The sequence below is a fragment of the Ranitomeya imitator genome, chromosome 9 (genome assembly GCF_032444005.1).
Source record: "Ranitomeya imitator isolate aRanImi1 chromosome 9, aRanImi1.pri, whole genome shotgun sequence".
Classification (NCBI taxonomy): Eukaryota; Metazoa; Chordata; class Amphibia; order Anura; family Dendrobatidae; genus Ranitomeya; species Ranitomeya imitator.
Window position 1 is genome coordinate 38,976,721 of NC_091290.1, and position 15,310 is coordinate 38,992,030.

At 45.9% G+C, this 15,310-nt stretch overlaps 1 protein-coding gene across 2 annotated transcripts in view; it reads right to left on the reverse strand.

The window, feature by feature from the left end:
• Nucleotides 1–15,310, reverse strand: part of RTN3 (reticulon 3) — a 66,665-nt gene that overhangs the window by 48,764 nt on the left and 2,591 nt on the right. For both annotated transcript variants that reach the window (XM_069738890.1, XM_069738889.1), the window contains exon 2: nucleotides 13,722–13,812. In XM_069738890.1, coding sequence (XP_069594991.1) covers nucleotides 13,722–13,797 — 76 coding nt within the window. In that variant the 5' untranslated portion in view covers nucleotides 13,798–13,812. The remainder of the gene's footprint in view (nucleotides 1–13,721; nucleotides 13,813–15,310) is intronic.

Below are 15,310 nucleotides of genomic sequence, written 5' to 3' on the forward strand. Positions count from 1 at the left end.
AATTCAGGAATTCACCCCTTGTAGGCGGTTCCTCTTTGATCCAGTTCCTTGCTATTACCTTCCTTGCCATATATAATAGCCTAGCTATTGCTATCTTCCAGGTGTTATCCACTCTAATTTCCTCTACATGTCCCAGTATACACACTATCGGATCCCTCGGCACTCTGCATTTATACGCCCCTTCCACACGGCTCATTACCACCAACCAGAAAGCAACCAGTCTTGGACATATCCACATCATGTGGTATATTCCTGCATTCTCAGTCCCACATCTCGGGCATTCGGAGTCAGCACGCAACCCCGCTCTGCACAACACTTCCGGTGATTTATAGACTCTGTGTAAGATGTACAGCTGCGATAGTCTGTACGGCTCACTCAGTGACACTCGTGGAACCCACTCCAACACCGACTCCCAGGTTTCATCCTCCATTGGGCCTAAATCTCTTTCCCATTTCGCTCTCGCTTTTAGGGGGAAGTCTAGCAGATGTGCATGTAGAAGGTCCTTATAAAGGGTGGTAATGACTCCCCTTGTGGACCCTTCCCCACACACGTATTCCAGAACTATGTCCTCCTGGATCTCAATACCACCACCCTTGTTCTGAGCTTTAAAAGCATGTTTCATCTGAGCATATTGATATTCCCCAGTCGGTCTCAGTCCAAACTCCCCTTGCAGCTGCGAAAAGGACTTTAATCCTTGTTGTTGAATTATCTGAGACACCAAGTGGATTCCTTTGGCCTGCCACTCCGCCAGCACTCCAAGAGCCGCAAACTCAACCAAATTATTATTAAACCATATCGGTGTAAATTTAGTCAGCCCCGTGACCCCCCGAATCTGTCGCAGTCTGGTCCATAATTTATATATCAAAAACATAGTTGGGTATAATTTCCCCAATGCATCCAAGGAACCATCCTCCAGACACTGCGCTACCGGTCGTCGGTCCGTCATCCCCTCCATCAAGTGCTGTACCGCACTGGAAGACGCCCCCCGCGCCCAGCCCTTCAAATGTTGGCTCTGGGCTGCAAGAAAATATAACTCAGGATTAGGTAAAGCCAATCCTCCATCTTCCTTGGGTCGCTGAAGCGTCTCCAGGCGAATACGTGGGCACCGCCTCCCCCATATCAGACTTCTAAATAGAGCATTAATCTGCCGGAATTTCCCACGTGGAATCCAAACTGGCGCATTATGTAGGACGTAGAGTAATTTGGGCATCACAACCATTTTAATGAGATTAACCCTACCTACCACCGATAAGTGTAATTTATTCCACGCATCCACTTTTGCTTTAAGAGCGCCCATGAGAGGTGTCAAATTCCTATATAAAAACTCTGTAACTGGCATCGAGATCCATATTCCCAGGTATTTGAAAAGGGATACTACCTTAAGCCGCCCCTCTCCCAATGGCTCACTTCTACTCTCCTCCACCTCATCCACCTCAAAGAGGACCGATTTATCCCAGTTTATCCTCAATCCCGATAAGTCTCCAAATTTCCCAACGATCTCGATAGCCCCCTTCAAGGCTTCATCCGGGTCCGCCAGGAACAGTAAGATGTCATCTGCATATAATGCAATCTTCTCCTCCACACTCCCATATCTGAACCCAGGGACCTCATCCGATTGCCGGATCTTGGCGGCCAGTGGCTCCACAGCTAAGGCAAACAGAAGGGGCGACAGTGGGCAACCCTGCCTCGTACCTCTGGCCAGCTTTATAGGCTGAGAAAGCTCCCCATTCACTCTAATTCTAGCTGTTGGTAGTGAGTATAACAGTTGAGTCCACGCCACAAATTGCGGGCCAATACCCATACATTTCAACACCCGCCAGAGATATCCCCACTCCACACTGTCAAACGCCTTATGGGCATCCAAGGATGCAATAACCCTTCGGCCACAATTGTCAGACTTCAGCTGCAGGTTCATATGCAGCCTCCGCAGATTAACCGCTGTAGATCTGTCAGGCAGAAAACCAGATTGATCCGGATGTACAAGGTTAGCAATGACGCTGGACAAACGGGAAGCTAACACCTTGGCCAAGAGCTTGACATCGATGGTTAACAGAGAGATTGGCCGATATGACTCAGGCTTCCCCAGATCCTTATCCTCCTTCGGAATAACCACTATATTAGCCTCCCTCATAGATGCTGGGAGAAACCCTTGGCATCCAGCCTCCTCCAGTACTAACTTTAATCTGGGAATCAGCACTTCCTCCAAACTTTTATAGATTTCGGCTGGTAACCCATCAACCCCAGGTGCCTTCCCATTGGCCATAGACTTCAGCGCCCGACTCAGTTCCTCCTCGGTGATAGGGGCATCGAGGCTCACTCTATCCTCCTCACTCAATTTCGGAAGACCCAGACTCTCAAGGAAAGTCTCCGTTTCTCCGGCTGACTCATTGACCTTGGAGGAATATAAGTCCGCGTAAAAGTCCGCAAAGACCTTTATAATATCCGGTGTTTCAGATACCCTGCTCCCCCCATCCGAAACCAACGAGTGTACATACGAGGTACTACGCTGAGCCGCGGCTACCACCGATAGCATGTGTCCAACTGTCTCTCCCTCCTGAAAATAAGCCACCCTCTGAAACTCCCGCTTCCTTTCAGCTTTCCCCAGCAGAATCTTTTCCATACAATTTTGCGCTGTTCTCAATCTTTTCTCTGCCTCGGAAGTCCCAAGCACAGCCATCTCGTCCTCCGCGGCTTTCAGCTCCTCCAACGCCACTCTCTCCGCTTCCCTCGTCTTCCTCTTACACCTACTAATGTCTCTAAATAGTAACCCTCTCAGGTACGCTTTCATTGCATCCCAAACGGTTAGAGCATCTGTACTCCCATCATTTAACGCAAAGAATTCCGTCACCTCCTTCCCTATACCGTCCAAGTCAATGCTCTGTAACCAGTTAGGATGGATCTTCCATTCTCTCCCGCTTGCGGTCCGTGTCCCCACCAACCTAACCTCTACCTCAATTGGACTATGATCCGAAAGGGCCCTCGGCAGATAACGCACCTCCCCCACCATTGTGTCCAACAGGCGATTACCCAGTGCCATATCAATTCTGGATAGCGTAGCATGAGCCGGTGAATAGCACGAGTATCCTCTCTCCCCAACATGTCTGACTCTCCATAGATCAATCATGCCTAATTCACGCACATAGGTTCCAAATGTTGTAGTGTGCCCCTCCGACCTATTCTGGGTGTTCTTATTTTTATCCCAAAAGTCATCACATATATTGTTCAAATCCCCAATAATTAAGATTGGCAGTGGTTCCCATCGTCCCACCCTCTCCAATACCTCCCTGATCTTCTTACATGAATATGGAGGTGGAATATACATTGCCGCAACACACAATCTCACTCATGAGCAACATTTTAACTACAGGACCTGACCACAACTTAAAAACCATCAAAATACACTGAAGATCAACATCCATTGATTGGTTTCTACCATAAAAAAGGGTCGATTTTTACAAAGAATATAGTAAAAACATTGCAAAATAAAGAACACAGAAGTGTAACTTACATGGCTACTTAGAAATCATGAATAATTCATCACGATATACAGAAGTTACAGTTAGATTTAAAGTGGCTTGTATGCCAGTGCTCACTTGCACGCCTGCAGGTAAGTGGTGCCAATGTCTTGTTTGCACACACCTCCCGGGATGTGTGCACATGACCTACACCAATGAATAACACGTGCAAAACACCTGTCGATTGCGCACTTGTCCCCGGAGGTCAGTATCACTAGCATAACCGAGTGTCTTCAGCGTGCTCAAAAAATATGTTCGAGTCCCCTCGCCTGCATGTCTCATGGCTGTTCAACAGCCGCAACAAGTGCAGGGATTGCCTAACAAACAGCAGCAAAAACGCAGCAGTTTTCCAAATCAGTCAGGGGAAAAAATAAATAAATGTGTGCATGAGATTTCTGAAATGTCATATTTTGCTGGTACTCTAAGACAGCTTAAAATTTGCATTAAAAAAAAAAACAGCACAACAAAAACGCAACGTGTGAACATAGCACAATAGTGAGAACCTTGGACAACAACAGGACATTTCAGAGCTTCTAAGTCGTGCTTAATTTCCTTCCACTTTTGGACATCGTTCTAGTAAAGGGAAACTGACAACACTTTACAACTTCTGCATTAGTAATAGGTTACAGTTTATCCATTAGTGAAACCTTACTGAACTAACTACATATACGAGTAGTAGACGTGCACACGACTGCCGTATGTTCAGCTGTACTATCAGGGCACACCGTGCCTAGCAGCAGCCGGGCACACCGTGCCTAGCAGCAGCCGGGCACACCGTGCCTAGCAGCAGCCGGGCACACCGTGCCTAGCAGCAGCCGGGCACACCGTGCCTAGCAGCAGCCGGGCACACCGTGCCTAGCAGCAGCCGGGCACACCGTGCCTAGCAGCAGCCGGGCACACCGTGCCTAGCAGCAGCCGGGCACACCGTGCCTAGCAGCAGCCGGGCACACCGTGCCTAGCAGCAGCCGGGCACACCGTGCCTAGCAGCAGCCGGGCACACCGTGCCTAGCAGCAGCCGGGCACACCGTGCCTAGCAGCAGCCGGGCACACCGTGCCTAGCAGCAGCCGGGCACACCGTGCCTAGCAGCAGCCGGGCACACCGTGCCTAGCAGCAGCCGGGCACACCGTGCCTAGCAGCAGCCGGGCACACCGTGCCTAGCAGCAGCCGGGCACACCGTGCCTAGCAGCAGCCGGGCACACCGTGCCTAGCAGCAGCCGGGCACACCGTGCCTAGCAGCAGCCGGGCACACCGTGCCTAGCAGCAGCCGGGCACACCGTGCCTAGCAGCAGCCGGGCACACCGTGCCTAGCAGCAGCCGGGCACGCAGGCCCAGGTTACACCACCTACTTAGAGTCTGGCAGAGTTCACAACCAATACACAAGGCGTCATTCCATGGTAACGTACGTTACAACACAATATAGTAACTTACGTTACAAAGATGATGGTAACTTGCCTGACAATAAGTTTAATCCAATGGAGGTTAACATATTGTCACACAAGTTACCATCAGCTTAGTAACACAAGTTACTATACTGTGCGGTAACGTAAGTTATCTACATTTCTTGTAATTTAACTTGAGAGGTTAAAATAATATTTTTAAAGTTGCAGGGACTATGGGGTTTTAATACAATAAAAATAGCGCTTCTCCCGTTTACCAGAACAGAAAAATTTGGCAGACACATTAATGACAATTGCCTTTTCATTTTTGCAACGTAAGTTACCAAGTAATAACACTGTATTTTGTGTTTAATTTTATTGTTGAAAAAATCTAACTGTGTTGAAATCTATTTAGAATAATTTAATCTACAATATACATTCACTCCTTTTTGTGCCTGCCTTCAAAGAACAGTCTGTAGCCAGTTTTTGGCTTGTGAATGTAACATAAGTTACCATGGAATGACCCTAAGGCATATTGTTAAAATAATTTACAAAAAGGTTTATGGCAAAGAAGCAATGCCATGGTTGCAAATTTCATCGCATGCACTGCTCTGGCACAACATGAATACATTAAAAAAGGGATCATTTCATTAGTGCCTGCATGGCCTTTGTTGCAGGGAAGAGAATATTCCATCATTATCAATACCAAATTCAATTTTCACACAGCCTGACAATCAGAAATAGATGGACTTTTTAAACTTTTCATAGTTGACTATATACAGCTTATGTGGTCAATGTAATACATTAAAGGGACCTTGTCCATATTTACGTATAGCAGGAAATGCTTTAAGATATCTGTCACGTCCCCCGACATCAGCTTCCCGCACTGACTGTGTCAGCGCCGGCCGTAAAGCAGAGCACAGCAGTGACGTCACCGCTGTGCTCTGCTTTACGGCCGGCACTGACAGTCAGTGCAGGGAAGCTGACGGCGGGGGACGTGACAGACATCGGAATGTGAATATGTACTGTTTTTTTGTTTTTGTTTTTACTTTTACAATGGTAACCAGGGTAAATATCGGGTTACTAAGCGCGGCCCTGCGCTTAGTAACCCGATATTTACCCTGGTTACAAGTGAACACATCGCTGGATTGGCATCACACACGCTGATCCAGCGATGACAGCGGGTGATCAGCGACCAAAAAAAAGGTCCTGATCATTCCCCAGCGACCAACGATCTCCCAGCAGGGGCCTGATCGTTGGTCGCTGTCACACATAACGAGATCGTTAGCGGGATCATTGTTACGTCACAAAAAGTGTGACGTTGCAACGATATCGTTAACGAAATCGTTATGTGTGAAGGTACCTTAAAGGGACACTGTCACCTGAATTTGGAGGGAACAATCTTCAGCCATGGAGGCGGGGTTTTTGATTCACCCTTTCCTTACCCGCTGGCTGCATGCTGGCTGCAATATTGGATTGAAGTTCATTCTCTGTCCTCCGTAGTACATGCCTGCACAAGGCAAGATTGCACAGCGCAGGCGTGTACTATGGAGGACAGAGAACGAACTTCAATCCAATATTGCAGCCAGCATGCAGCCAGCGGGTAAGGAAAGGGTGAACCAAAAACCCCAAAACCCCACCTCCATGGCTGAAGATTGTTCCCTCCAAATTCAGGTGACAGAGTCCCTTTAAGCCTCATTTATCTGTGTACACACCATCACCTGGCCGCCGCTCTGATTACAGGGCTGCCAGTCTATAACATGTGATAGCTCAGCCAATTACTGGGCTTAGTGGTGTCCCACTCCTCTACCTGTGTATAACTACTGAGCCAGCCATTGGCTGCTGAGGTCACATGCTGTAAATGCGACGCCATCGATACAGCCCTATAAACAAAGTCAGCGGTTAGATATTTAACCCCTTAGCGACCGCCGATACGCCTTTTAACGGCGGCCGCTAAGGGTACTTAAACCACAGCGCCGTTAATTAACGTCGCTGTGGAAAAAGTGAATAGCGCCCCCCAGAGGCCGATTTTCTCTGGGGTTTCGGCTGCCGGGGGTAGCCGAGACCCCAGAGAACATGATTCGGGGGGTTTTTTACCGACCCCGCATTTGCGATCGCCGGTAATTAACCGTTTACCGGCGATCGCAAAAAAAAAAACGCGATCTCTTTTTAATTTCTCTGTCCTCCGATGTGATCGCACATCGGAGGACAGAGAAAAGGGGTCCCAGGTGGCCCCCCAATACTCACCTAGCTCCCCCGGTGCTCCTCGTGTCTCCCGGTGGGCGCCGCCATCTTCAAAATGGCGGGCGCATGCGCAGTGCGCCCGCCGGCCGGCCCTGCGATAATCTTTGGGGTCTCGGCTGCCGGGGGTAGCCGAGACCCCAAAGAGCATGATCGGGGTCGGTTTTACCGACCCCTGTTTTGCGATCGACGGTAATTAACTGTTTACCGGCGACCGCTAAAAAAAAAAAAAAAGTAAAGTGTATTTCTCTGTCCTCTGATGTGATCGCACATCAGAGGACAGAGAAATAGGGGGATTCGGGGACCCTACAATACTCACCTGTGTCTCTGGATCCTCTTGCTGCTCCTCCTGGCCGCCGGCAGAAGAGAATGGTGGGCGCATGCGCAGTGCGCCCGCCATCTGTCTCCATCTGCCGGCCGGCAGGAGAACAGCAGTTGGGGCTAAAATTAGGGTTAGGGGTAGGGTTAGGGCTAGGGTTAGGGTTAGGGGTAGGGCTAGGGTTAGGGCTAGGGCTAAATTTAGGGTTAGGGTTGGGGCTAAAATTAGGGTTAGGGTTGGGGCTAAATTTAGGGTTAGGCTTTTTTCACACTTACGTCGGCACGGGGTCGTCGCAATGCGTCGGCCCGACATACAGACGCACGTTGTGAAAATTGTGCACAACGTGGGCAGCAGCTGTAGTTTTTCAACGCATCCGCTGCCCAATCTATGTCCTGGGGAGGAGGGGGCGGAGTTACAGCCACGCATGCGCCGTCAGAAATGGCGGATGCGACGTACAAAAAAAGTTTCATTGAACTTTTTTTGTGCCGACGGTCCGCCAAAACACAACTGATCCAGTGCACGACGGACGCGACGTGTGGCCATCCGTCACGATCCGTCGGCAATGTAAGTCTATGGGCAAAAAACGCATCCTGCGGGGCACATTTGCAGGATCCGTTTCTTGTCCAAAACGACGGATTGCGACGGAATGCCAAACGACGCAAGTGTGAAAGTAGCCTTAGGGCTAGGGTTAGGGTTGGGGCTAAAGTTAGGGCTAGGGTTGGGGCTAAAGTTAGGGTTAGATTTGGGATTAGGGTTAGGGTTTGGATTAGAGTTGGTATTAGGGTTAGGGTTGACATTAGGGTTACGCTTGGGATTAGATTTAGGTTTGGGATTAGGGTTAAGGTTAGGGTTGTGATTAGGGGTGTATTGGGATTAGGGTTAGGTTTGAGGTTAGGGTTGAGATTAGGATTAGGGGTGTGTTGGATTTAGGGTTTTGATTAGGGTTATGGTTAGGGTTGACATTAGGGTTGTTTTGGGGTAAGGGTTGCGATTATGGTTAGGGTTAGTGATTAGGATTATGGATCAGGTTGGGATTAGGGTTAGGGGTTTGTTGGGGTTAGGGTTGGAGCTAGAATTGGGGGGTTTCCACTGTTTAGGTACATCAGGGGGTCTCCAAACACGACAGCCAATTTTGCGCTCAAAAAGTCAAATGGTGCTCCCTCCCTTCTGAGCTCTGCCGTGCGCCCAAACAGTGGGTTACCCCCACATATGGGGCATCAGCGTACTCGGGATAAATTGGACAACAACTTCTGGGGTCCAATTTCTCTTGTTAGCCTTGTGAAAATAAAAACTTGGGGGCTACAAAATCTTTTTTGTGGAAAAATATATATATATTTTTTTTTTTATGACTCTGCATTATAAACTTCTGTGAAGCACTTGGGCATTCAAAGTTCTCACCACACATCTATATAAGTTCCTTGGGGGGTCTAGTTTCCAAAACGGGGTCACTTGTGGGGGGTTACTACTGTTTAGGTACATCAGGGGCTCTGCAAACGCAACATAACGCCCACAGACCATTCTATCAAAGTCTGCATTCCAAAATGGCGCTCCTCCCTTCCGAGCTCTGCCGTGCGCCCAAACAGTGGTTTACCCCCACATATGGCGCATCAGCATACTCAGGATAAATTGGACAACAACTATTGCAGTCCAATTTCTCCTGTTACCCTTGTGAAAATAAAAACTTGGGGGCTAAAAAATCTTTTTTGTGGAAAAAAAAAATATTTTTTATTTTCACGACTCTGCATTATAAACATCTGTGAAGCACTTGGGCATTCAAGGTTCTCACCACACATCTAGATAAGTTCCATGGGGGGTCTAGTTTCCAAAATGGGGTCACTTGTGGGGGATTTCTACTGTTTAGGCACATCAGGGGCTCTCCAAACGCGACATGGCGTCCGATCTCAATTCCAGCCAATTCTACATTGAAAAAGTAAAACGGCACTCTTTCTCTTCCAAGCTCTGCGGTGCGCCCAAACAGTGGTTTACCCCCACATATGGGGTATTCGCGTATTCAGGAGAAATTGCAAAACAAAATTTATGGTTACATTTCTGTTTTTATACTTGTGAAAATAAAAAAATGGTTCTGAATTAAGAGGTTTGCAAAAAAAAGTTAAATGTTCATTTTTTCCTTCCACATTGTTTCAGTTCCTGTGAAGCACGAAAAAAGGGTTAATAAACTTCTTGAATGTGGTTTTGAGAACCTTGAGGGGTGTAGTTTTTAGAATGGTGTCACACTTCATTATTTTCTATCATATAGACCCCTCAAAATGACTTCAAATGTGATGTGGTCCCTAAAAAAAACGGTGTTGTAAAAATGAGAAATTGCTGGTCAACTTTTAACCCTTATAACTCCCTAACAAAAAAAAATTTTGTTTCTAAAATTGTGCTGATGTAAAGTAGACATGTGGGAAATGTTATTTATTAACTATTTTTCATGACATATCTCTCTGATTTAAGGGCATAAAAATACAAAGTTTGAAAATTGCAAAATTTTAAAAATTTTCGCCATATTTCCGCTTTTTTCATAAATAATCGCAAGTAATATCGAAGAAACGTTACCACTAACATGAAGTACAATATGTCACGAAAAAACAATCTCAGAATCAGCGGGATCCGTTGAAGCGTTCCAGAGTTATAACCTCAAAGTGACAGTGGTCAGAATTGCAAAAATTGGCCTGGTCATTAAGTACCAAATTGGCTCTGTCACTAAGGGGTTAAGCAATGCCATTTTTTTAACTTAACTTTGTCCCAATACTTATCTGAAGCTGTACATAACCCCTTTAACCTCTGTAAGAAGCAATTTTAGGTGACCTCCAGAGCAGACCTGGGTAATTACGGCCTGCAGGCCACATTCAGCCCTTTGGCTGCCGTTGCCCAGCTCTTGGACATGTACAGCCAAAGGGCTATAATTAAAATGTGCCTGAGAGGCAGTGAACGGCCGCAATATTGCAGTCAGCAAGGGCATAGACCTGACCCCTATACACAGCTCAGGTACATACATGACATTGCACCACTATGCACTTCTGGATCCGCATTGTCAGGCTACTTGTTGCCCCCCACCACATCCGCCTGAGAGGGATTTGTGACTGTGTAACACAGAATATTGAGTGGTACACCGCTTCCAATTTCCAAGGAGGACTTTGGAACGTGAATATACGTTTTGGGAAAGTAGCCGCAGATATTAAGATTGAGCAGAATTAAGAACAGCCCTTCAGAATAGGTTCATATGTGGCCACATCTCCGTCTCATATAGACATATTAATATACACACACTTATCACTTGAAGCATTGGATCTACAGGTTTACTCATTTATTTATATTTTAACATGCATAACAAAGAAATGTTTACAGAGGTTTTTGCAATGAAATGATATTACTGAGCTCCGGTACTAAAACATTAATAAGACTTGGATGGCTGCTTGCTGTGTATTTTAATAAACCCGACAGGTGAGATAAAAGATTACATCCAACCTTGTGGAGGAGCTGTGATGGTAGATGGCAGCCCTACAGGCCTTATGGTCAACACGTTAGATGGAATCTTAGTTCACAAGTCGGATTTATTAAAATACTCAAATAAACTATCCAAGTCTTTACTCTTTTGGTGCAGAAGTGCAGTAATATTATTTGCAGAGAGAAGCTGGTCCTTCTCATGGGCAAGTGAAAATCTTCTGCAGTAAAGCAGGCTTATCTAAATGATTTTATGTTTTAATATTTTTGCAAAAAAAAAACAAAGTGAACCCCCTCCCCATAATAAATAAAGGCAAATAGTAATACAAGTCCAATTTTAATCCAATATGTGACAATATCGTAAAGTGCTATATAAGACAGATCTGTTCTATCTGTACATTCTACCTTACAACATTACCCCCATGTTTTCCTAACTTGGCATCTCCATTACCAATTCTTTACATTAAGTGTTGATGGCTTAAAGGAGCTGTGTGGTCAGAATATATTGATTACCTGTCCATGCACTATAAATTAGGTGAGGGTCCGGCACCCAGCACCCCCACCAATCAGCTGTTGCACGCTCAGATGGCAGCTGGAGGTAAACGCATGGATCAGAGCTGCACTACACAGCTCCTTATCATTTGTGCTGGCTACTCCCGGGTACTGCAGATCACTCCTATTGAAAAGAACAGATCTTCAGCACTCAGCAGCGAACACTACACAATGTATGAAGCTGCACAGTGGAGCTTATTTCCATGTGTTTGCATTCAGCCACCACTGGAGATTGTAATCGCTGGTAGCTGCTCAATGATTTCTGACTGAAAAATCCCTCTAGGACTCAGACGGCCATATAAATTGGACAGATTGGTCCACAATACCTATAATGGCCGCAGCTATCCTGACCTGAGCGTAACAGCTGCATAAAAATACGTCAATCTGTCACACTCCGGTTGGGAGAGCCATAAGCCAGTCCGTACATTGCGGTCTGATTTATATGACCGTCTGACTGCACCCTTAAAGCGGTATTCCCATCTCCAAGATGCTATAGTATTAGCAAACAGCTCCAATTAGAAAAGTAGTAAAGTTCTTCTGCTTAGCTATGTTGCTTACCCCATGTGCAGGACATTGCAGTAGCTTAGGTATCCATGGTTATGACCACTCATAGTAACAGATGGTTATTTGCTAGTCGTCAGAACCCCAGATACCTAAGCTACTGCTATGCTCTGCACATGTGGTACGCGACACAGCTAATCAGAAGAACTATTAAACATTTCTAATTGGAGGCATTTGCTACTCTTACCTCTACTACATATTGGGATAGGATCTTGGAGATGGGAATACCCCTTTAAACACAGGGCGTATGACTACAGTTAAGACACAAATCAGGCCTTCAGGAGGATGGGTAATGCTGCTCCCCAATACTTGGACCATCAGGAGGACTTGACCATTTTCAAAAATGAGGACGCTAAGTTCTTAATATTTTACAGGCAGGAGAATTCCCGAGTTAATAAAGACATAAAAGAAAATTACATTGGGAAGACATTTATACAGAATCACATCCTCTTCTTTTGAGGAAATGGTGGCAGACCCAAACTGACAAATGTGTCAATGTTAGAACTTAAGAAAAACCTTAATGAGTCCCTTAAATGTCTGAGAAAAACAATTGTACAGAATAGCAATGAAGCTAGCACATAAAGTAATCCACTAACTATATACTGTAATATTGCTAACCAGAAGAATATATGTATTTGTATCTATCTGGTGCATACTTAACTCAGTCTTAAGGCCATATACACATTAAAGTTGCCGGATATCGCCAATGTCAGTGGGCATAAAGGTTTGAGGGAGCAGTGCTTAGTTATGTAGGAGTGGTTTATTAAGGTGTCTTATTGCAATCAGGACAAAGGGGAGAGGCTCCTGCTGCAGCTACTCCAACAGCCAGACACAGAATAATAAGATGTGGGGATGGGGGGGGTGACAATCACTGGGGATACATACAGTAGAATTATTTGCGTATTTCCAGTCCTAATTTTAATTTAATGCAAAGTAAGATAAAAGGAAAGCTTGAAGTTAGAGAATGCAATGCTGGTGATTGTTTTAGTGCATTTTCTATGTTTACTGTTTCTTTTAATGAATGCTATTAAAAGAAAATGCCTTTTATTAAGCAATAGATTACACATAATTACACATTACTACATCTGCAGACAGATAAACCAATGGACACGCTCTACTAATCTCTGAAAACTCATTTAGGGTTCATTCCCCCACAGCATCTCTGCTGGGGAGATACCTGATGCAGAAAAAAAAACAAATGTGATGAGCCGCACATTTCACCCATTGCAGATTTTGATCTGAATTTGGTTTCAGGAAATCTGATGCATTTTCACTATTCACTACACGGGAACCTGTCACCATGACATAAACCGAGGGCAATTCATGTACACTGTCTTTAATTTCTGGAACTTAATGGGATGCCTTTGATCCTTGGCCCTTTCATCACTTTGAACTACCTTAAATTTTTACATGGGGGACAGTATCTGGCAGAGTCGTCTGGTTTCCAGCATTTTTTACGGTAATAGTGATGCAAACTACAATACTACATAAAGCACATGAGATCATGGCCTAAAGGTTGCATCAGCTGCATTAAATACATTTTAAAAGGAAATATTTGGCACGTAATACATTCTAGGAATCCATCAGAGAGGAAACCTCACCACTGAGTCACAAGGCGTGCGCCTAAGCTATTCAATACATCTGCATGCATATAAAAGAAGAAAAGCACATGTCACAGTAACGTATGAGTATATAGATTGGAAGTCTACCTGCACAGCTGCAGCCCTTCTCTCCAACCGATGAGGAAGAAATATGTGAAGACTGATGTCCACCAGTTTCGGACATGGTTGCTGGCAATCACTGCATGTAGACAACAAAGGGATGTTTGAGAGAGCAGGAGCACATCAGAAAATACAATAAATGGAATAGCTTGAAAATAGATTTACTATAGACAAGCTGGGCAAAGGGTGGGGGTGGACATAGCTCTTAAGGCCATTTTTCTGTCACATGATGCACTCCAATGACCCCAAATTGAATCCAGTGAACCTAATGGTGCAACTATGAACATAGCCTTAAAGGGGTTGTCCAGACATGGGGTTCAATTCTGCTGTCACAGTATATGAGTGCAGACTTGGGAATACACACAGTGCACACTGTCAGGAGTCTCCAGCGTCAGGCAAGTGCGTGACCGCAAGTTTGTGATTTGCTTACGTGGTCACGTGCCAACTAGACGTGAGCGGCTTCGCTCCATACAAGTAAATGGAGTAAGGCTGGACATGTCTAGTCAGAATGTGGCCAGAAGAATGCAAATCGCAGGCTTGTCTGACCGCACCCAGCGCCAGAGAATCCGGACAGCGCGCTCGGTGCAGATGACCAAGTCTGCAGTTACACAGAGTGACTGCAGACTCCAACCTCTACAATGGCCATACACGCTCACTCCAGCGTTCCTGTTCTCTCTATGAGAGGGCAAAGCCAGAATCATCTGCTCACTGTATATCCCGGCAGAAGGACTGGGGGAAGCTATTCCAACAGAACAATCCTTGAGTCTCTCACACACATTATATGGTTCCCTGACCTTGTCAAACTCAGCAGATTCGGACAACTTTTGCCTAATGTGTGCCAGACCTTTAGGCTATGTGCACATGTTGCGGATTTCCTGCAGATCGGCAGCGTTTTTTACCGTGCAGAAATGCTGCAGATCCACAAGTGATTTACAGTACAATGTAAATCAATGAAAAAAAAAAATAAATAAAACTGTGCTAAGGCTAGGTTCACATTGCGTTAAAGCAGCCAGTTCAACGCATGCGCTAAACGGACTGCGTTAACACAAGTGCCAAAATGCGATAGCGCTAGCACAGATAGAGCTAGAAGATGCTTTATCTGCGCTAGCGGTGACAGACCCGGAAACGCTGCAGCCCGCGTCCGAGGGTCCGTAACTTAATGACGGCACATCGCTAGCGCACGCCCATTATGGCATGCGTTGGCGAGCGATGCGCCCGAAATAGGGGTTAATGGCAGCGTTAACGGACTGCGTTACACCGTGTTATGCCACAGTGTAGCGCAGTCCGTCTAACGGACTGCCAGAATGCAGTATGAACCCAGTTTAATGATGCGGAAAATTCCGCGCGGAAACGCTGCGGTTTTAAAAGTAGCAGCATGTCACTTCTTTTGTGCGGATCTGCAGCGTTTTTGTACCTATTCCATTATAGAAATCCGCAGGTGTAAAAATGCAAAAACTCTGCACAAAATCCACAGCAAATCTGCATAAAAAACGCATCAAATCCGCACCTGCGTTTTCTGCCAAGAGATGCAGAATCCGCACAAAAAATTCCACAGGCAAATCCGCAACGTGGGCACA